Consider the following 23599-nt stretch of genomic DNA (forward strand, 5'->3'; position numbering starts at 1 on the left):
TTAGAACATTCTTCTCTTACATACTTCTCTTAAGTACCCAAAGCTGGCTGTCTTGAATCAATTCTGTTTGTAATATTTATTGATGACTTAGAGTCTGAGAAAAACTTCTGGTTTTTCTGGTCCAATCTTTCCCTTTCCAGTACTGTATTCCATCTACTCCCTAGTCATACCCCTGACTCTTGCCTGGTGATTCCCCTCTCTGGAACCTCACATATCCAGAAACTTCTACATTTGCAGTCTTCTAACCTAGGAAATTCCAGTCTCTTAGCCAATTGGTATCTCCCTGCCTACTACCATTAGGTGGAAAACCAACTGGATCTCTGAGCAGGGCTCCTCCTATACTTATAGAAGATCTGCAGATCCCAGATCTGCTGCGATCTCAGAATTTTTCTCAGATATCCCAAGATGAGTGAGCAGACTTGCTCCTAGAATTTTCTGAGTTGCCCCAAATCATGGATCCAGGAGCCCTAGTGAGAGCATCAGATCCTGGCAGCCTCTTCTTGCTGACAGGCTATTGCGGACTCTCCCTTTCTTGCCACTGCCTGAAGACTATGACATCTCTGGTCATGTCCTCGCTGTCACTTTCTAGCCCTGCTGTGGAAGTCTAAGAGCTAGAGTCTCCCATTGCATCCTGGGCCAACTCCAGTCATCCTGGTGAATATCCAGATAGCTCTGGAGGACAAAGTGAGGCTGGTGACCTTGCACAGCCCTCCCTCACTCAAATCAAAGTCAACTGCAAATCATGTCATCATTTCCCTGATATCATGGTCCTCTTCAAGAACGAAGGACAAACACAACAACTCAGCCCCAGTGTTAGAGGGTTGATGGGATGCCCTAGTTTAGGGATATTAATCTCAGCCATAGTGTCCAGAGTGAGGAGTCAAGGGGCTTCCCCAGCACCTTCCCTAGTTGTCCCTGCCTCTGGCTTCTTTGAGTATACCCAGTTAAAACCCCAAGTCTTTCTCTTTTGGGTCTTCTTTTAAGGATCTATGGTTCATATTAATGATAACTAATGCAAAGCATTTAACATGTTATCTTAATTGGTCATCTGATTCTTTTGTAAAGCCATTTTGTTTCCAGCAACAGACCCTGACTATTCTTCAATGATCTCCTGGCTCCTTTTGCAGAATTCCTACTATCAAATAGGATTGGAGTGATTCAGAAGAGGCCATGCAATCACCCCTGTAAGAATGTTACACTCCTTAGTAGCATTTCCTTAGTTCCGGTTGCCACAGTTCCATTGATTGATCTATATACATCTAGCTCCATAAAGGCAAAGGCAAAACACAATTAACTTCTTGTCAGGAAGAGGAAAAACAATCAACCTCCAGTACATTGTTGGCAACAGCAGTAATCTAGTCAGGAACCAATAAAAGACTAGGCCAGGGCAGCAGGGGCAAGTTCTGGGATGAGTTGCTACTTGGCACAGCGCTTGATGAATATATTTTTCAAATGCAAGAGATAGTTCAAAGACAAGACCAGATGAATTTGGGGGCCAAAGGGGGTGGTTGGGGAAGGGTCATCACTAAGAGCATTGTGGAAGTTGTAAAGAGGCAAATTTCCTGACAATTAGAGTTGTCCCAAAAAAGAATGGGCCACCATGGAAGGTGGTAGGTTTTTTTCCATTGGAGGTATTCACGCAAAGGTTGGTTAGATTCCTCCTTGTTGAGGATGTTGCAGCAGGTATGGATTGGTCCTGCCAGCCTCCGAGATCTCCCCTAGGTCTGGCATTCTGTGCTTCTGATTATAGCAGAGTCTCAGATATAAGGTCTTCAAGACAGAGAAAGTAATCTGGTATGGGAGGAGAGGGCAGAGGGAAGAGAAGGAGCCCGAGTTTAACAGTAATTGTTTGATGCAGTTAAATTCAGCCTTTCTGGCGTCACACCATACTTGCTTGTGTTTCAACCATCATTTTAAGGCAAACCTTTGAATCACTGTCTGGAAGGATTTTTATGGAGAGAGAACAAAATGTTGGTATCATCTGTGGTGACTGTTAATGATTGTTAAAGGCTTATCCAGATGACATGGTTGGGTAACTCTAGAAAGGAAGCCTATCCATTGGTTCCACTGCCCAAATTCTCCAATAAAAGGATAGGAGATCCTACCCAGGGGCAAAGCCTTTGGACATACAGCTGCTAAGAATACTGGATGGCATCATAATCATTTTCCTATTTGGTAACAGAGATTGATCTACAGACACTATATTCAAATCATAGGCTTACTGAAAATAGGAAAGGTATGGGCAGAAAAATATTCATGTAGCCCTTTAATTTTCTTCTCAACCCTACCTTTAAAAGTTGGAAGCCAATTTACAAAACTTGCTTTCTTTGAGTTTTCATGAGAGGTAATGGGGTAGAGAAGAGAGAAAACCAACCTCAAGACCAAGAAGAGGCCTGGGTTCAAGGTGGATGTCTGATCCATCCTAGCTCTACAACCCTGGGTAAGATATAACCTCTCATGGCTCTGGGGAGGCTCCTAAGAATTTAATTTGCAGAGAAAGTGCCGACCTGATTGAGAGTAGGAGCTTCCTCCCCTGGAAGTTTTTTCATACCAGTGAAATCCTAGCTCTTGTCCCTGTCCTTTTTCATGGCAAACACACAGTCTTTTTTAAAGTCAAGGTATTGTGCCTGTGTGGTGGTAAAGTCATGTCACTAGGGCAGAAGATGAAGGAATAATTGTCCAAGATGGCTTTAGACAATTGTTGGACTGATTGATCTCAAGGTTCCTTCCACTCTAAGAGTGTCATTCTGTGGGTATCTACAGTGATACACACACACACACACACACACACACACACACACCTTTCAACGTAATCATCATCGTTCCTGAGGAGTAGCGAATCAGAGCTCTAAGACAAGCCTCTGCAGAAATTCAAGTTCATTGTATATTGGAAAAGGCATGTCTTGATCAAGACTGCCTGCCTCTGTTTACATTGTGGAATGAGATATCCAAGTCCTTAAGAATCAAAATGCATTTGGATTGAATTTAGCTGTAATGAAAGCCATCCAAAACCAAGCTTGTGCTCTCTTGACTCTAATTAAACAAGCAAACTAAAACCAAGATGTTTCTATAGTAAATGGGTGGGTAGACAACATAATCTGCACAATAAGAAGATGTAAGCTAGATTTGAGATGTGATTGCTCTTCTCATCTCATCACTAAGTCATCCCCTAGAGTACTATAAAGCTACCTTATCAGATGCCCAACCCAACAGGATACATACCATCAAAGCTGCCTTGTTCAGAAGCCATATGCAACAGCTGATTATATGTTTCAATGGAAGGTTGGTATACAAAGACTCCAGAATTGAAGCAGTCAGGCCACCCTGGGTCTGGTGCTGCTGATAGCTCTTCTCTCTCAAAAAGCTCATCAATATTTGTCAGCACCTAATTCAAAAGAAAAACAGGGAATTGATAGAAAGTTTCCCTGTCCCATCCATCACCTGCCATCCTCCCACATTAAGTTTCCACAGCATCAAGGCTGCACTAGTCAGAAGTCCCAGGGACAGATTTAAGATGGCCTGGTTATGCTCTTCTGTCCTCTATTTTGACATTTGATGTTTTAATGATCCTTTCCTGTCAAATCTTAGCTGCATTTCTCTGAACATTTACCAGGTCTCAGTTGCTATATATAGTCTTTTTAGTAATCATGGGCACTTAGACTCACCAGAGTATCTGCATCCATGAACACACATTTTGAATACTGAATTAGTGACCAGCAGTGGAGTTTGGTTAATGTGACACCCAGTTCAGGTCTCTTCATTAAGGTTAGATGAGCTGAATCCCTGCTGTCCAAAATGTCAACCATGATGACTTCATCAAAAATCTTCTCTAAAACTTTCCTGTTAAAATAAAGTCCAGTTGGGTGCGTTAATTTTGCTAAATTGCTTTTCCCCCTCCTTTTCTTTCTTTTCTTATAAGGAATGAAGTAGGAAGGAGATAGGAAAGGGACATGTTCAAAATAAAATTAATATAAGAACAAAAGATTAAAATTTTAAAATAATTTTAAGATTAAAAATAAAATGAAAACTTCAACGAAAATAAAATAAAATTCAGTTCACAGAGTTCAACACTCTTTTAAAAAGCAGAAAATCAGAACTAGTAACCGCACTATGACACAAGATTGCTACTTCCCTTACTTATGCCTTATGCCTTTCCTATCAATTGCTTATTGTGACAAATTTTCTATACCTTTTCTATCAATTGGTTACTCTGATCAATTTTCCCCCATTATGCCACCTATTCCATCATGCTGTAGCACAAACTGTGCCTCTCAGCCACACTGTAACTCTTGTTTCTTCCCAATCACTATTTTATGAAAATTTATAATAGAAACGTGGCCACTGTTTCTCTCTTCTCTCACCCCTCTGACATCTGGCTTTATGATGGTGACAATATAACAAGGGATTACTCTCATTTCTGGTATACTAGTTATCATGCTGATTTACAAACCAAAGAAATCACTGGCAAGAATGATTATTAACTTTTTGCAAACATGCATTTCCCTGCAATAAAATGCTCTCTCTCTCTCTTTTTGTTTTTTGGTTTCCATTCTTCTACAGAGTATTACTAAACATTTGGTTTTCTTTCTTCTAAATAACATTATACTACCTTAGAATACAGTGCTTGATAATTTGCTTATCAGAGACAAGGGAACAAAAACCTTGATATAAAGTATATTCAATCTCTAGGAAGCCTTACCTCTTCTAAGCTCAGCTCATCACCTCCTCCCTGAGGCCTCTCCTTACACTCCACCTCCCAGTTGTTAATGTTCTTCCCGAGATTACTCATGTGTGTGTATAGGATAGCCAGCATTCCTTTGACACATACTGGCCATGTGACCCTGGATAAGTCCCATGAGTTCTCAAAGAGTATGTTACCAAGAAGTTGTTAACCTGTTTTCTTAAAGGGAGCTCCCTATACCCATGACATCATGTCTAGTCCTTATCCCTACATTTTGTATACACTTACTTGTGCCCATGTTCTATTTTGGGAGGCTCTTTGAGGATAGTGACTGTTCCATCACTGTCTCTGAATCTATCCCCAGCACTGAATGCACACTACACACTTAGTAAATAAATTCTTGACCAACTTACTAAATCACAGAGGAGATACTTAGACCAGGACTTTCCCACTGCTGAAATCAGAGATCCTTCTACCATTCACTTACTCTCTAGGAGATGAGTTATATAGAATTACATTTCCCCCCTAAAATAGTTAGAAGTCATGAACGTTAGACATATGAAACTGTGTACCACAAAAAATCTCAGGTCAGCAAAGCCAAGGTATTAGTCAAATTTTCTGGTGCCATTGGTTTCAGAATTACACAGCTTAGTTTAGCAAGCATTTGTCACGTTTCTGTCAAGCACCATGCTAGGCGCTGTAGGGATTACTCCTTTTGATCAATGAATAGCAAGTCTGGGATATGGTCATATCTCACTATGACATTTAACCAATGAAAGTTTAATAAAGTTCTCAAGAGGGACAAGTGACCATATGTCTCACTAACAGAAAATCAGTAAGAATTCCAAGGATGGTCCCACCTCTCACACCTACTAACTGTGTGACTTTGGGCAAGTCTTTTGACTTCTCAGTACCCCAGGCAGCTAGTTGCCTAAGTAAGTTACAGATGGATTGCTGATCTGCAGTGGTAGAAGGCGTTTCCATACCAGACATTCCTAACAATGACTAAAAAAAAAAAAATCACAGGCCAGGACCAAATACAAAAATTGAACCAAAAAAGCCTCCCAATATCTAGAATATTAAAAGAATTAAGTCCATCGAACTAAACTAAAAGAGAAGCCTCAGAGTAGACATGATATCTATTTCCAAATATGTGAAGCCTCACCACAGGAGGGATTAGACCTTTTCTAGTTAGCTCCAGAGGGCAGAACTGGCAGTGAATGAGAGCAGCAAAGAGATAAATTGAGGCTTGTTTTTCCTTTTCTCTTTTCCAAAGGGGTAGGAGGGGAGGAAGAGAAATATATTTGATTATTAAATAAGTAAAATAATTTTTAAAATTTAGGCTTCAGGTCTGCATAACTCTAAGAACCAGAGTTCCACACAAGTACAACAGGCTGTCTCAGGATATCCTCATATCATAGATATAGAGCTGGCACTGAGTCCAACCTTTACACTTGACAGATGAGGAAACTGAGGCCCAGATTGGTTAGGCAACTTGTTCAAGGTCAGACAGGGAGTAAGTGACAGAGGCAGGATCTGAACTCAGATCCTCTCTGCTGCTCCTTGCTGGAATGTTAGGGCTCTCTCCCCTAGACCTCACTACTACCAGGTGGTAGGGATTTCCTCCCTTCAAGTAAAGGCTAAATGATCATTTGTCAGGTATTTTGTAACGGGCCACTGAAGTTCCTTTCAATTATGAAATTCTGGGTGTCTTTGCTGGAAAGGATTTTAGAAATCCATTGGGAGAGGTGAACCAACTATGTCACTTCAGAGAGGAAGAAAGAGAGATTCAGAGGGCTAATGACTTGCTCAGGACAATACAGTTAGTTAATTAGCGGCTAAGTTGGCATGAGAACTGAGGCATCTGAGCTGCTGCTCCAAGGCTCTTTCCAGTCCACCCCATTATCTGCACTGCAGTAAACATCAAAACAATTCCCAAAGTTGGGAGAAAGAAGCATTTTCCAGTTCACCTAATAATTAGCAAAAACAAGCCAACAAACGAGCACCCTCTGCTCCAGCCGTGGTCAGTCCTGCTAGCTCCTTATGCACCTTTTCTTTTAATAGACTACACAGTGGGAAGCCTCCTCTCTGGCATCAAACCTTACTGACCCCCAGAAACAGAGGTGCCAGTAGGTTACAGAATGTCCTCTCTTCTGGCGCTCTTGGCAGGGGTTTGACATCTGAAATTTCACAGCAGGACCCATTCAATTTGAAAAAGAAGGAATGTCTTACCTCATAGACTCGGAGACCTGTGGGGTTATCAGCACAGTTAACCTTTTTGTCGTTCTGTGTTGTTTCAATGAGGAGCCGAGCACCAAGGCTCCTCTGGCGTAGGAGTCATTTGTTGACAAAGTCACAAAAGACTGATCTTAATAGAAAAAGAGAGATGACACTGATTACAGTAGCCCAGAATCACAGGGGAAAAAAGCAAGACAGAACAGTCTGTTCCCTTTGAAGGAGGGTGTGTGGTTATTGCTTATGTCTTCTCTTGGCCGGTTGGCTAAGATCAAGTACACTTTCTGGGAGGGAGACATTGAGGGGAAATCCCCTGCTGCCGATGGCAAGCATTTTTCTTTTAATGTTATTTAGCAAAAGCAGAGAATCTGAGATCACATTTGCTTCTGGACAAAGAGCCCATAAGCACTTAGCAGAGTAGCCTGGGTCACACTTAGTAGGGCAACTAAATAAGGAAAACATATATATTAAACTTAAGGTTTAACTCCTATTTTTATCATCATTTGTATCCTCTTTTAATATCATATCCTATTCTTATCATCAGACCTATTCTTATCATTTAGTGTAACTCTCTCCCATCTTATTGATGAAGAGACGAAGGCCCAGGGAGATTTAATGCCTTGTTCGAAGTCACACAGAGGGAAAATGGTAGATTTAAGATTTGAACCCAGGTCTTCTAATGCCTGATCTGTACCACACAAGAAAGCCTTGGGAAAAAATGCTACTGGCTTAACACCCAGGGAAATGCCAACATCTGTAAATTAATTAAAAGTAATGAAGTGGTCACATAGTAAGTGCATTCAGTTTCCCTAACAAGGTGGCTTCAGACAGATGAAAAGCCAAGTCTAAACACAACTGTCAACAGGAATCTAGATGATCTGAGCATAGTACTTGAGCCTTTAATCTGATTTGTAGCTTTTAGTTTAAATGCATGGGCATGTGCTGAAAATCACGGTGTGTAGAGACTCAGAAATAAGCAGAATGAACTGTGTACAGGGAAAAATACTCTGCAACAGGAGTCAAAAGACCTAGGTTCAAACCTTGGCTGTTACTCTGCAAGAAACTATACAGCAAGTCACTTAACCTCTCTGCGCTTCAGCTGCCTCCTCTGTACAGCTCACACTTTGACTAGGGTGAGGCAGATTTTGAGCTCAGGTTTTCTTGGTTGATCACATTATGCTGTTCTTCCTAGGCTGCTAAGGTCCCTCTTCCAAGTCTAAATCTAGGATCCTATAACACACCCAAATTGATTTTGTTTGACCAATTCTCAAAACATTCGAACCATTCTCCCCTAAAAAATGACCCTAAAGGGCAAATCCCACCCCTTGATTTTTTTTTATCGAAACATGCAGCCTCAAACACAAAATTCCTAGTAAGTTTGGAAAGATTGTAGGAAGCTGCTATCTATTTAGCTGCTAAAATGGGAGCCAGAACATCCAAGGAATGTTTTCCCCACTTCTTCGGTGTAGTAGTGAAAGGCCAGAGACCATCAGGGTTTCCACTGGCGACAGAGTTCAACTAGGCTGCTAACTACACCTGATATCCTGGGGCCCCTTGGGACCATGTCACCACTGGCCAGTGCCTGTCAGAGAACTGCAGAAAGCTAGTTAATAAACATCCTACAGTATTTAAACAACATACAGAGGATACTTAAGTATCCTAGCTTTGACTGGCACTAGACACTCTCTCCCTAGTGGTAACCTGGGTCTTTGTTGAGTCAGGAAGTCCTGGGTTTCCTCACATCCCTTTAACAAATTTTCAACCAGGGGGTTGATAATTGTGAAACTATGGAAAGGAGGGGAAGGAAGGTGGTTAAGCTAAGATACTGCTGGACCAAAGGGAGAAGGGGGGAAGAACGTCATGTCACTGAGCACATTATCAAGGAAGGGAGAAAGGGGCTAATGGAAAGTCTGTTGAATTAGAAGTCAGGAGCTAGATTCAGATCTTAGCTCTGATGCTTGCAGCCTTGGCCAAATCACCTAACTCTGTGGGCTTCAGTTTCCTTGTCTGTAAAATGAAAGGCTGGAATTAGATGGTTATTATTCAACTATCTTTATCTCTCTTACTTACAGCCAGAAAAAGATAAGTGCTAGTGCTTTGTCATTGTTCTGTCCCCAGATCCATGAGAGATAGAGTAGAATACTTGTTAGACAGCTGACCTCAAAGGCAGACAGGATTCAAAACCCTGCCTCAGATACACACAGGTTGTATGACTCTGGGCCAGTCACTCTGCCAGTGCGTCCAGGTAACTCTCAAAGACTACATCTGAGGGGCATTAAGGATCTGCACCTGTAGAGAATTCTGCTGCTGGTGAAATCACAGTTCTAGTTTTAAAAATCCTTGAGTTATGCACTGTTCTCCCCTTCCCACTTCCCAATCTTCCTGGAATTGTCAATCCTTGTTCTCAAAGAACACCAAAGTATCTTTGAGAACAGTCTTCTCTTGGTCTCATTCAGCTGCAAGATCTGCAAAATGAAGAGGCTGGATTACATGGCCTTTTCAGATCCCTTTTCAGCTACAAATCTTATGAGCCTATTGGTGGTCCCAGGGAGTGAATCCCGGAATTTAGGGGACCGGCTGGCCTCTTAATAGGAGCCCTATACTAGTCTCTATTGTTAAATGACCCTTCAAAATATCCAACAGTTAAGTGCTGTGTAGTTCCTAGGAGAGGTGTAACATTCTAGGATACAAGACTTGTTCATCTGTTATGTTCAACTATTCAAAAGAATGATACAGAAAAGTCACTAAGAAAATGTGATTCAAAGATCAGAGTAGGGATAACCAGGAAGAGTGAGGACAAAGGACCTAAAGCTTATAGAGATTTCTGGCCCCAAGTGTGATGGGAAAGATGGGGGTTGATTGATCATAGGATTTAGACCTACGAGGGACTTGAAAGATCATTGAGTCCGATGCTCCCATTTTGCTGAGGCCTAGGCAAATCAACTGACTTGTGTGTGGTTACACAAACAAATAGCAGAGCCAGGATTCCGAATGAAGACTCCAGACTCTAATTTTGTTCAGGATAGGCTCTGGAGAGGAAATGTAATTGCTGTGCGACAGGGGTTCTTGACCTTTCCGTGTATAACCGACCTGTCGGCGGTGCGGTGAAGCTTATGGACCCCTTCTCGGGGTAATGTTTTTAAACGGATAAAATGCACAGTATTACAACTATAGGATTATAACTAGGAAACCAACTATATGAAACACTGTTATTAAAATATATTTTTTAGAACCAGTTAATGGACCACTGACGAAGAGCCCCGGCGGTGTGGGCGGAGGTTTCCGCCTTCACAGAGAGTAGCTGTACGGTCACATTTATTACAGCTCCTGTTCAGGAGCAGAACTGGATGGTAGTTCATATCTGCTGCGTTTTCCCCAATCACCCAGCTTGTCCTTGAACACCCATCTCAGAGCAGACGCAGCATCTTGCCGGGCCTTATTTGCAACAAGTGGGCTTCCAAAAAGCAAGAGTGTCTGGAATCGAGTCAGGTCAGCGGGAGTCCCAGGGACTGGGACCGGCTCCTGGTGGGCAGACTGGCTGCCAGACACCTCGTGCCCGCGCGGGCTGCCCCGGCTCCCCGCAGCCCTGCAGGGCCGGCCTAAAAATAGGCTCGGGCCAAGGGAGATGCAATCAATGCCTAGCCTGCCGGGTAGAACCGCACCCGTGGCCTCCTCCCAGCGGAGCAACTAGTTTCGTTCCTTCCCGAGGGCCCCGGTGGGGAGAGGGAAGAGGCTTCGGGGGATTCCGCAGTGTCCGAGTCGCGAGCCGGAGGAGAGAAGGTCCGGGGTGGGGGCCGAGGTTCCTCCCCACCCCCACCCCACCCCAGCAGCAGCTGCTGCAGCTGTCAGTCCATTAAAAAGGAAGGGGGGTGAGGACGCACAGGAGAAAGCGACCGGCAAAGAGGTGATCCCGCAGAGGAGGGAGGGAGGCCAACCCCAGCTAGGGGTAGGGAACAGGATCTCCAAGGTGCGCTGACACCTGGCTAGGAACATGGCAAAACCAGCCTAGGGAGCCTCCACCTTCTCAGGCCGTCCCGAGGAGGGAGGGTGACACAGAACAGCTGGGGGTGGGGATCCTCACGGACCCCCAAGTTTCTCCACCACCACCCCCTCCAACCAGCGTTCGGGTCTATCGCGCTCCCCACAAGCCCACCCAAAAGCAACGCCCCCCGGAGAGCGAAACAGAAAACGAAAGGCCGGGAAGGAGAGCAGAGAGAGAAGGAAGAAGGAAGGAAGGACAGAGAGCTGGAGGAGACCAAGTAGCTTCACTGCACGGCCAAGCGCCCGGGGCGCACGGACAGACCCCAGGAGGCCCCCTGAGCCCCTCCCGGGCTGGCCGAGGACCTACCTGTCATGGTGCCGGCGGAGTCGAGGTTGCTGGGGAGGCAATGACTCGGTAGCTCTTGAGCGCAGAGAGCCCAAGCGCCGGGGCGAGGGGGCACCCGAGAGAAGCAGCTGGAAGAGAGCGGACCCGGCAGCTAGGTCTTATACGACACGGTCACGTGGAGCACGTACGCTGGCTTTCAGCTCTGCATCCTTCCTGCCCGTGGGTCGCCTGTTGGGCTGCTGCAGCTGACCGCAGCGGCCAGCTCTGGTGGGGCTTGGCCAAAATGTCTCCCTGAGTCTCCTTTGTGCAGAGCGGGTCAAATGACCCGTGCGTGCAGTCCCCTGGACTAGGTGAGAACTGCTCCTTGCCCGCTGCCAACAAGGGTCCTCCCACTCATCCACCCCCTCCCCCACTTTCCAGGTGGGGAAACCGGGCGTCTCGAACTTGAGCAAGTCTGCCTCTGGGTCAGGAAGCGGGAGGGTAGGCAGAGCACTGGCTCATTACTTCCTTTCAGCTGAGCTGCAGTTGCTTCCCTTTCACTAGTAGGATTATGGAGAACTTCTTGGGCCAGGGGGTCAGGATATACCCGCTGAATTTTGGAACACAACCCCAGAGGATTCCCGTTTTCCAGGGAATCCCTCCTTCCCATCACCTCTACATTCCATAAAGGAAGACAGAGGGTTCATAAAATCACAATTATGGAGCTGGAAAGGATTGTAGAGGCCATTTAGTCCAACGCCTTTGGGGGGGGGCGGTGTTTGGAAGAAAAAAAAAAGCTTTATTGTTGCATATATGATATCTATACCTTGTGCTCCAATCCTCTTTTGTAACAAAGAAAAACATTTAAATTAAACCCAACTGATAGAGTAACCATTGCAGTGTTTGAAGAAGTATGTTTTCGATGTCATTTCTCCAAGACTGAGATAGTTCATTGTAACTCTTTAGAGATCAATTGCCATGTAGTCCAACCCTCTCATTATACAGATAAAGAACCACGTTCACAAAAAAGAGTAAGAGGCAGAGGGGAACTTGAACTCATGTCCTCTTGTGACAAATCGAATGTCTCCCCACTATACCACAATGATTTCCTTGGCTAGAGAGAGTTTTGTTTCATTTTGTTTTAGCCTAACCACTGAGCCAAATGTCACAGAGAGGAACGTTCATTTGCTCCAGAGCAGAGTTTCTAAGCTTGCGTTTTTAAGTTTAATAATGTATATTTCACTATAATTGCTTTCCCTTTGTATTGCTATGTATTTAATTTTATGCATTTAAACACATTATTCTGAGGAGTCCATTGGTTTCACCAAGACTGCCCCCCCCCCAAAAGGTAGACCTAGAGGTGAAAAGATAAGCGTAGATTAATAGGAAGCCAATAAAGTTTAACGAGCATGAAAGTGACATAGTCAGACCTGTGTTTAGTAATATCATTTTGACACCGAATGTGAGATAGGCTAGCACTGCCCAAGATTAGAATAAAGTGCTTTGGGAGAGTTCTGTTTCCCCTCACTGGATGTTTTCTAGCAGAGACTGAATGACTACTTAAAGGATATGTTAAGATTGGGATTCCTTTTGGACATGAGTGTGTGATAGGTGGACCCTGGGGTCCCTCCAGTTCTAAAATTCTATGATTCTGTAATGTTCTGGCTTTTGACAAAGCTAGTGTAATTTTTTAAAAATAAATTTTGTTGATGTTTTTTTTATTAACTTTTATTTTCCACTGTGTATAGGTCATTATTTATAACAAAGAATAAAAAAGATGGGAAAAGGGTCAGCAAAACTAATATATATATTAAAAAAGCTGATATTCCACACCCACTGTTTCTGTAGGCTAATGCAATAACATTATGGAAGCATTGTAATATAGTATCCAGGTCAAGGAAGATAATACTTACTTCTCATTATAGTTTGTAACATATGGAAAATTGTATTTGGCTCTCAGTCTCATATCTTAAGAGGGACATTGACAAATTGGAAAATGTGTTCAAGAAGGATGACGAAGGGTCTAGAAATCCCATCCTATAATGAACATTTGGATGGAGTGAAGACTGAGTGGGAAGACCTGATAGCTATAGTCGCATATCTGAAGGGCTGGCATGTGACACAGGAAGAAAGCTTATCCTTGCATAACTTCTGAGGACAGAATTGCCAGTGGGGAGTAGACATTATGCGGAGGCAGATTTTGGCTTGATATGAAAGAAGAATGTTTCCACAATTAGAGTAACATGGTCCAAAACTATAATGAGCTGTTTTGAATGAAGCCAGCAGTAAAATTGTTCAAGCCAGGGATCTGTGACCATTCCTCAGGGTGCTCTGGAAAGGATTCTTATGTGATGGTTGGGAGGTTGGCTCATGTGATCGTTAGTAATCCTTCTCCCTGAAGACTTGGCTTAAACCACCTTCTATGTGAAACCTCTCCTGATTTCCCAGCCGCCCTATCTCCCTGAACCTGCTGCATCACTTAGTTTCTATTTTGTATTTATTTCATATATGTTGACTTCATCTATTTCTATATGTGTGTGTTGTTCCCCCATAGGATGTAAGCTCCTTAAAAAGGAGGACTGGTGGCACAGTTGTATTTAGTAGGTACTTAATAAATGTTAATTGATTGCCTAGTCATAAAATCATAGATTTAGAGATGGAAGGAGCCTTCCAGCTCATGTAATTCAACCCCATCATTTTGCAAATGAAAAAATTGCTTCTCAGAAAGAGCTCCAGCTCTGGAGTCAAAGGACTTGGGTTCCAATCCTACTTCTACTTACTACTGGTGTCACCTTGAACAAGTCACTCTTTGGGCCTCAGTTTCCTCATCTGCAAAATTAAGGAGCTCCTGAGTCCTTTCTGGACTCAGACTCTCCTACTCATCTGACAGAAAGTAAATGGAAATATTGAGTTCAAGCTAGAAACGGTGGAAGACGGAACACCATCTGTGCTTAGGCAGGGAAAGGGGTACTCCTTAGATGTCCTCGGGATAGGTTCCAGTTGCTTGAAGAAACTGGTGACAAGAGACAAAAGCCTTTTCCCTCCATACACCCAGCAACACAGTCATCAGCAGCCCTAGCCAGGTGATCACAGACTTATGATCTGAAAGACCACTTCCTTCCCTCCCCCAATAATTACTTTGCTGGTGCTTCAGTTTCCATTAGTAAGGACAAAGATTTTCCTTCCATAGTTAGGAGGTCAGCACTGAAACTCATTTGCACTAAATTATAACTAGTTGACCTCTTGCATTGGCTGGTTTACTCTTTAGGCAACTGTTCCCAGAGGTTCACAATATTGATGGCTGAACTTAATGTGGATTCTTGCTTGGTGCGATACATACAAAACGTTTGAGAGAGATAGTTTCCGGGTAATTAATTATTTTATTAATCATGCTAGCAATAATTAATAAAGGAATCAGTGACATTCTCGAATACCAAAGACTCCTCATAGAACCCACTCAAAACTTACATGGCCTTGGAAGAGTGGGTGTTCTTCAGGGCGGTAATCAACTTTTTGGTTAACAATGAGAAAAATGAATATTGTAATGAGAGGTGGGCTTATTCTAATGAGGGTCTGGGGGATGTGACTCTGATCACTCAGTCTTGGTTAAAGAGACTTATCTTTACCCATATCACGCTGTCTAGGGTAATCTAAACAAAAGGGAGAATCCACTTTTTACCAGACCTGTCTGATTAAAACCCAAAGGGCTGGAATCCATCAATTCACCTAATCTAAAATTTCTTTACCTCTTGAACAGATCTGTGTGTTTCCTCTCATTATCAGCCCTGCAATGCAAAAGCTGCCCGAATAACCTACAGGGGCTGATTTCTGAATGAGGAAGTAGGAAAGGGGGAAAAAACCCACCTTAGTTCTAATTCAACAATTAGTTATTAATATAAGACATAAATAATTATTTCTCTCATTGGCACACCCCACTGTAGCACAGAACTCCTGAGCACCAGAAATCCTCCACCCATCAGTGTCCCAAGTAACTAGAACTATGGGCACCTGCCATTATGTATTCATCATAGTGGGTAGAGAACTGGCTTTCGAGCCAGGAAAATTGGGGTTCAAGTCATAGACCCATATTGGTGTGTGACCCTCGGCAAGTCACTTAACCTGTTAGTGCTCTAAACAGCTCTGTAAGTTGCAGAAAAGGTGCCAACTTCCATTGGTAGGTGGAATTTTTTCACTAGGCAGTTCTCTTATACCATAAAACAATACCTATACCATGAAATAATGATGGTTAACATTTATATCGCACTTTAAGTTTGCAAAGTAATATATGTGTATATAACATATACATACACACACAGACACACACAGAGATACAGACACACACACACACACACATATACATAAAATCTTATTTGATCCTCAGAACAACCCTGTGAATTAGGTGCTTTTAGGATCCTTATTTTAAAAATGAAGAAACTGGGACTACGAAAGGTTAAGTGACTTGCCTATGGTCATACAGCTATTAAGAGTCTGAGGCAAGATTTGAACTCAGGTTGTCCTAACTGTCCACTTATCTTGCTTCAATTACAGGTCTAGTCTCTGTCCTATGTCACTTGTCAGATAATTCAATAAACATTTATTAATCACCTACTATGTGCCAGGCACTGTGCTAATGTCAAAAGTGTTAATGACTGATCTCAGATCCTTTTTGATTTTGATAGGTGGAGGGAATTATTAGAGACTGAAGAAGGGTTAGTTAAGGAAGAAAAGGGATGGAGAAATGGGAAATTAGGGACCTCAAAGATGAACCTGAAGGAACATTCCAGATGACTGGCACAGAGAAAGAGGCAACGTCATAAAGCTGCTAATCTTGGGAAGGGGTGGGAAAACAACAAGACCTCTTGTGGAGTTAGGAAGACCTTAATTCAAATACTATCTTACATATTTACTTGCTGTGTGACGTTGGGCAAATCACCTGACATCACTGTGACTTAGATTCCTCACCTGTAAAATTAGGGGGATAGACCTGTGGCCTTCCATCTCAATCTCCCATTTATGATCTCCTGCAGTGACTTGAAGGGGTTTTTGCTTTATCATGGTGATTTATCCAGTTCTCTTGATTGATGATGTAGCATACATAGACCCTGGGCTCATTCTCCCAGCCCCTACTAGCACGGGACATCCTTGAGGGCAGCTACTACCTTTTCCCTCAAGGTTATATTGGTAACCCTGAGGGAATGGGACATCATCTGATACTGTTGCTTTTGAGCCCTTCCAGTGCATTCTATCTGATATCCTTCACCGGTGCCAATTATTGTCCCACCAAGATCACTTTGATCATTTTCTTTCTCAACATTAATTAATTAAATTCAGCTTTCACAACAAGAAATTTACTGAGAAATGATAGCAAGAACAGAAGTACAAACCCTTACGTACCCTTTCAGTTCCTGGCAGAGTGAGCTCAAACTTAAAAGTGTTTGCTACAAAACATTCCCTCTCCCCTCTTAGGTTTGCCTTCTGTACCTCAGTTTTTGGGAAGAATGAATTCCAATATAAAGTGGTAACTGACCAATATTCACCCCATCAAGTTCACTTCTGGGTGTGGCATAATGGATGGAGGAGTCAGGACCCAGGTGTCTCAGCTGTTGGGTTGATTCAGTACTGGGCTGGGGCACATCAGCTGTGATGGCTAAAGGTGAATTCTTCTAGGGGCTAGTTGCTGGACCACTGAAGTTCTTTGAACCTTTTGAAGCTCTAGAATTGTGACTTGATCTGTTGTTCCATCCCCAATAATGATCATGGAAAGAAGCAACAGTACAGACAAAATAAGAGTGGCACAGGTTTTCAGTCACATGGCAAACAGGCGAAGGAGGGGCTGTCCCACCAGAGTCTTACGAATTTCTTCTTCCTCAAAAAATTCCATGAAAAAAGAAAACATGTTCCCTCATTGGAGCCTTTCATATGCCCACTTAGGTGCATCTCAGCAGCCATTTAAAAGGCTCCTTCCTATCAGCATATGGTAAGAAGACAGAAAATAGTTAGAATACTTGGCATGCTCTTAATTGAGGGCGAGAAGCCTCCCTTATGTATCGTCATCCATTTCTAGAAGCAGGATTCATGTGGACATTCAGCAGGCACTGTACATGTTCCAAGGGCTGGACCTTTATTGGCCAGTCCCCTTCTTCCTCTTAGGATAAGAATAACAGTGTTCACATTTCTTTAGCACTTTACTGTTTATAAAGGATCTTCCTATAGGTATTATCCCTATTTTACAGATGTGTAAACTGTGGCTCAGAGATGTTAAATTACCCAGAGTTATGTAGGTTGTAAGCCTCAGAGCCTAGATTCAAACCACAAGATTTTGAGCTGAATAAGATTGTCATGACTATCTATGAAGGGATTCTTAACTTTTTTTGCTCATGGATTCCTTTAGAAGTTGGCTGAAGTGTATGGACTCTTTGATGTTTTTAAATGCATAAAATAAAATACACAGAATTACAAAGGAAACCAATTATGTCAAACTATCATTAGCAGCATATTACAAAAAACAAAATCCCCCAAATAACAACCCCAAAACCCCCATGGACTCCAGATTAAGAAGCTCTGATCTCATCAAATCCCTTCATTTTACACAGTAAAGAAATTGGTCCAAAGAGGCAAAAGAACTTGCCCAAAGTTTGCTGGGTAGTAATAAGCAGCTAAATTGCTGCTTAATTCTTGGCCTCCAAAGCCAATGCTCTTACTCTTAAGTAGTACTCTTTTTTTCCTTCATCTGTGCCTTTTTGAGGTTTCCTAGTTCCCTGTTGTGTTCATTGGGCAGCTAGGTGGCACCATAGTGCATAGAGCACCTGGCCCAGAGCCAGGAAGACAGCTTACACACTTACTCAAACCCTGTTTGCCTCAGTTTACTCATCTGTAAAATGAGCTGGAGAAGGAAATTACAAACCACTCCAGTGTCTTTGCCAGGAAAGCCTCAAATGGGGTCACAAAGGGTCGGACACAGCTCAACAATGAAACTTGTGTTCTTTACACTGTCACATTGCCCGCCTCAAATTAATTCTTTTCTCTAGAGGACCAGCTACACTTTAAATTGCAGCCCTTTTATTTATTTATTGTTATATTTTAAGTTCCAAACTGTCTCTCTCCCCTCCTCCCACACTAGAAAAAGTTATCATTTAACACAGACTTGTTAGTGTGTGTAAAACCATGTTATGGGCACTTATCAGTTCTTCCTCTGGATTTGTATGGCATCTTCCTTTATAGTTGATCTGAGTATTTATAGTTCTCAGAATAATAATCGTTCACAATTATCCTTTGAACAATACTGCTGTTACTGTATACAACATTCTCTTAGTTCTGCTCGCTTCATTTTTCATTATTTTATGTAAGTCCATGTTTTTCTAAAATCAGCCAGCTCATCATTTCTGGTGGCACAGTAGCGTCCCATCACAATCACAATACCACAACTTGTTTAGCCATTCCTCCATTGATGGACATCCCCTCAATTTCCAGTTCTTTGTCACCACAAAGAAAGTTGCTATAAATATTTGACAACATGTAGGTTCTTTCCCTTTTCCCCTGATCACCTTGGGAAACAGACCTGATAGTGGTGTCGCTAGTTCAAAGGGTATGCTTAGTTTTGTAACTTTGGGCACAATTTCAGACAGCTTTCCAAAATGATTGAACCAGTTCACGGTTCCACCAACTGTATATTATTGTGCAGATTTTTCCACATCCCCTCCAACATTTGTCATTGCTCTCTTCTGTCATTGTAGCCAACCTGATAGGTGTGAGATATCTCAAAGTTGTTTTAGTTTGCATTGCTCTAATCAATAATGATTTAGAGCATTTTTATATGACTACATATAGTTTTTATTTCTTCATTGAAAAACTGCCTGTTCATGTCCTTTGACCATTTATCAATTAGGGAATGACTCATATTCTTATAAATTTAACAAAGTTCTCTATATTTTTGAGATATGATACCTTTATCTGAGAAACTGTCTGTAAAATGCACCCCTCCTTGCAATTTTCTACTTTCCTTCTAATCTTGCCTACATAGGTTTTATTTGTACAAAATCTTTTTAGTTTATTGTAATCAAAACTATCTATTTTACACCTGACAATGCTCTCTCGCTCTTGTTTATTCATAGATTCTTCCCCTATCCATAAATCTGATAGTAATGTGTTCTATGTTCTTCTAATTTTCTTATGATATCTTCCTTTATATCTAGGTCATGTATCCATTTTGACCTTATCTTGGTAAATGGTATAAGATATTAACCTGTATCTAATTTCTGCCAAACCGCTTTCTAATTCTCCCACACCCCACTTTTTTTTAACCAAATAGTGTATTGTCCCAAGAGCTTAAACGTTTATTTTTTTGTCAAATACAAGGTTACTATAATAATTTATTAATGTGAATTGTATATCTACTCTGGTCCACTGATCCATCTTTCTATTTCTTAGGCAGTACCAGATGGATAATTACTGCTTCATAATTATAGTTTCAGATCTGCTTTTGCTAAACTTCCTTCCTTTATATTTTTTCATTAATTCTTTTGATACTCTTGACCTTTTGTTCTTCCAAATGAATTTTATTATCATTTTTGTAGCTTAATAAAAATAATTTTTGATGGTTTAATTGGGATGACATTGAATAAGTGGAATAGTTTAGGTAGAATTGTTATTGATTTTATAACCTTCTAGATGTATATGTTGCCCCTTTTTTAACTTATTTCCGATAAGTGTAGGTTTCCAGCACTACCAGCCCTCCCCCCACCTTGCTTCTTTTGCATCACTTTTTCCTTTCATGCCTCCTTTGTATGAGATAATTACTCCATTTTTTCATAGAATCACCCCATCACACACAGTTCATCCCAACCCTTTCTTTTAAACTACCCAATGATGACAAATAATGATGACAATTTTAAGAGTACTGATAACATTGTCACATGTAAGAAGTAAACAGTTTGACCTTATTGAGTCCCTTATAATTGTCTTTAAAGTTTACCTTATATTTCTCCTGGATGTTATATGTTGAATTTTCCATTAAGTTCTGCTCTTTTTGTCACAAATACCTGAAAGTCTTTCAGTTTGTCAAATGTACATTTTTTCCCCCATTCAGGATTATACTTAACTTTGCTGGGTAAATTACCCTTGGTCATAACCCCAAATCTGCAAAATATAGTGTCCCAAGACCTACAGTCTGTCAACATAGTAGCTGCTAGGTTTTGTATAATACTGATTGTAGCTCCTAGATAATTTAAATTTTTTTTGTTGTTGTTGCTTGCAATATTTTTCCCTTAACTTGGGAGCTTTGAAACTTGGCTATGATACTCCTGTAAGTTTTCCTCCTGCAATCTCTTTTAAGTGGTGATTTGTGGAATTTTTCAATTTCTGCTTTACCTTCTTGGTCTAGAACTTCAAGGTAATTTTCCTTAATAATTTCTTGTAATATTATATCAAGATTATTTTTTTAGCATAACTTTCAGGTATTCCAACTATTCTTGTATTTTCTCTCCTTGATCTGTTCTCCAGATCACTTGTTTTTCTAATGAGATGTTTCACATTTTCTTCTATTTTTTCCATTTTTTTGATTTTATTATTTTTTGGTGTCTTGTAATGCCATTAGCTTCCCCTTGCCCAATTCTAGTTTTCAAGGAATTATTTTTTCCTTAAGTTTTTTATTATTTCCAGTTGGTTGATTTTTCAAAAATTTCTTGCTTTTCTTGGCTTGTTCTTATTTTTTTTTCTAGTTTATCCTTGGTCTCTCTTCTTTCATTTTAAAAGTACTTTTAAAGTTCTTCCACGAACTCTTTTTTGGACTTGTGACCCTTTGATGTTTCTCACTGAAAGAGGAGTGGCTTTTTTAGCTCCACTATCTTCCTCTGAATATGAACCCAGATCTTCTCTATCCCAAGAGTAGCTATTTATGGTTGTGTTATTTCCTCTTTGTTTATTCGTTTTTAATTTGTTTTTAGCAGCTTATTGTTATAATCAAGATCCAGTCCCAAGGTGTGGGAAATGATGCCCCAAGCCTCAGATCCTTCTTACTGTCCCAGGGTCCAATCTTGGCCACTCCTTTCCACTCCCAAGTCATGCCTAGGGCCCTCAGTCATGCTGTCCCACAAATGCTCTTGCTCCCTGTTGTCCCTCTGGTGGCTGCAAACTTCAGCTTTCCTCTCTGCCCTAGGAAGCAGGGACTCTGTTCTCCCACAAGGGTCCACACAGCCAGCAGGGTTCCCACCCCTCTGCTACTGCACTCACCAACTATGTGCTAGCTCCTTTTCCCCTTCAGCCATAGTCGGAGACTTTGTCTGGTCAGCACAACTGTGCTTGGCATCCCTCTTCAATCTTCAATTGAAGGTCCTTCAATCTTCTTCTACTCAGCTCTCCCACCCCCACATTGTTGGTGAAGTGAAAGTTCCTGAGAATGAGGCTGCCTCTCTACCCAGCTGCCCCCAGGGTTTATTGTTTGTTGATTCCGGCAGAGTTGGCCTGGACGTGTTTGCACTTCACTCAGGCGAAACCTCCGTCTCTGGAGATTGGGTCTTTTCTGGGGTCTTCTCAAGTTGTCTTAGGAGGGCAGCTGCTTTACCCCACTTTTGTTTATTTCTGCTGCTTTACATTCACTCTGAAGCAATGTTCTGTCTTTTTTTTGTGCAGGAACTTTGGTAAGAATAAAGTTTTCTGACCAATTCTGTCATCTTTCCAGAATCCTTTCGAGACATCAGATATGGTATTCTTAACCTGGGGTCATGAACTTGTTTTTAAAATATTTTGATAACCATATTTTAATATTATTGGTTTCTGTTGCAATCTTATTATTTTTAAAAAGGCCTTTTAAAATATTTACCTGAAGAATCAATAGGTTTCACCATACTTGCAAAGGGATCCGTGATGCAAAAAAAGGTTAAAAACCCTAAGAATAGATGATGCCTTAAAAATTATTTTTCCATAGTATTGTCCATATTAGGTTGATAATACAAACACACAAAGTTTAAGGAAGTTCTTAGAGAACTAAAGATAGTACCATACTTCTGTTGGGTCTAATGGTGTTAACTGCAATGCGTGTTCTTTAATTGGATAAATGATCCCCTTTTACTTTTGTTTCTAAAGGAATTTCGTCATGTCTTTTTTTCCTGTTCATTTGTATTAATGAAATAAGAAGTTTGATAATAAAAAGTAGGTGAATTTTAGATAAATGAAAATAACTTGATTTGGGTTCAAACAATTCCTGAAGGAATGAATCTACATTTTGTCATCTCCAGTTCAATAGGCTGTAGGTAACCTCCCAGTCATTAGCAACTTCTATTTGGTAGATGACCGTGTTCTGCAGAGCACTTACTGACACAATTCAATTCTATAGCCAATTATTAAGTGCCCGCTATGGGAAAGCCATTTGCTAGCTGCCGGGGACTCTGAGATGGAAAAAACAACACAGACCGTGACTTCAGGGATCTCCCAATGAAAAAGAAGAAATAAGACTTTCCATGTAAATATGAAGCAAAATAGCTGATAGGAGTTTAGATCAAAAGTTAAAGGGGATATAAAAAAGCAGAGATCACTCGCTACTAGGGCCTGTCAGAGAAGTCTTCACAGAGGAGGTAACACCTGATCTGAGTACTAAAGGGATAGAAAGGTTGCGACAGGCTTAAATGTGGGGGAGGGGGAAGGTTCCAGGCCCAGGGGAAAGAGGCGCTAGAGGACAGGGCCAAATCAGATACAATTTATCTGGAATGCAGAATGCATGAAGTAGGGGATCGTAGAAGATGAGCAGGAACTAGATTGTGAAGGACTTTAGATGCCTGGTTAAGGAATTTCATTTTTAACCTTTACGTCATAGGGAGCCACATAATTTTTTTTTTATTTCAACAAACATTTATTAAATGTCTACAATGTTCAAGGTACTATGTCACACGCTGGGGATTCAAAGACAAAAAAAGAAAGGAAGAAAGAAAAAAAGAAAGAAAAAGGGAAGAAAGAAATAAAGAAAGATGTTCCTGGCCCTCAAGGAGCTTCCATTCTGCTTGGGGGTTATAATATATTTCTTGAACTGGGCTTTCCATCTCTTGAACCTGGCATATTTAATCCAAAAAAGAGAAAAGTCAGAGTGGGGTGGGGAGGTCAGAGACATGATAACTGTCTTCTAGCATTTGAAGGGCTGTCCTGTGGAGAAGGCTCTGTTTGGCCCCAGGGGGCAGACCCAAGACCAAAGACTGGGAGTTGGGAACAGGATAATTTAGGCTTGATGTCAAGAAAAGCTTGCTAATGAATAATTAGAGTATTCAGACATTAGAACAGGCTACTTGGAGATGGGGTGGGTTCCCTCTACTTGGAGAGGTAGGATGATCCCTTGTCAGGCATGTTATGGTGGGATTCTATCCATGTATGGCTGAACAAGAAGTCCATTGAGG

General features: G+C 41.6%; 1 protein-coding gene across 1 annotated transcript in view; it reads right to left on the reverse strand.

Annotated features, from left to right (window-relative positions):
• GYG1 (glycogenin 1) overlaps positions 1-11410 on the reverse strand; it is a 42687-nt gene extending 31277 nt beyond the window's left edge. Inside the window, exons 1-4 of the mRNA XM_036757856.1 lie at positions 11265-11410; positions 6914-7049; positions 3666-3840; positions 3223-3385 (exon numbers count right to left, since the gene is read on the reverse strand). Of these exons, the coding sequence (XP_036613751.1) occupies positions 3223-3385; positions 3666-3840; positions 6914-7049; positions 11265-11271 (481 nt within the window). The 5' untranslated portion in view covers positions 11272-11410. The remainder of the gene's footprint in view (positions 1-3222; positions 3386-3665; positions 3841-6913; positions 7050-11264) is intronic.
• Positions 11411-23599: the final 12189 nt, after the last annotated feature.

This window comes from Trichosurus vulpecula, chromosome 4 (genome assembly GCF_011100635.1).
Source record: "Trichosurus vulpecula isolate mTriVul1 chromosome 4, mTriVul1.pri, whole genome shotgun sequence".
In the NCBI taxonomy this organism is placed as follows: Eukaryota; Metazoa; Chordata; class Mammalia; order Diprotodontia; family Phalangeridae; genus Trichosurus; species Trichosurus vulpecula.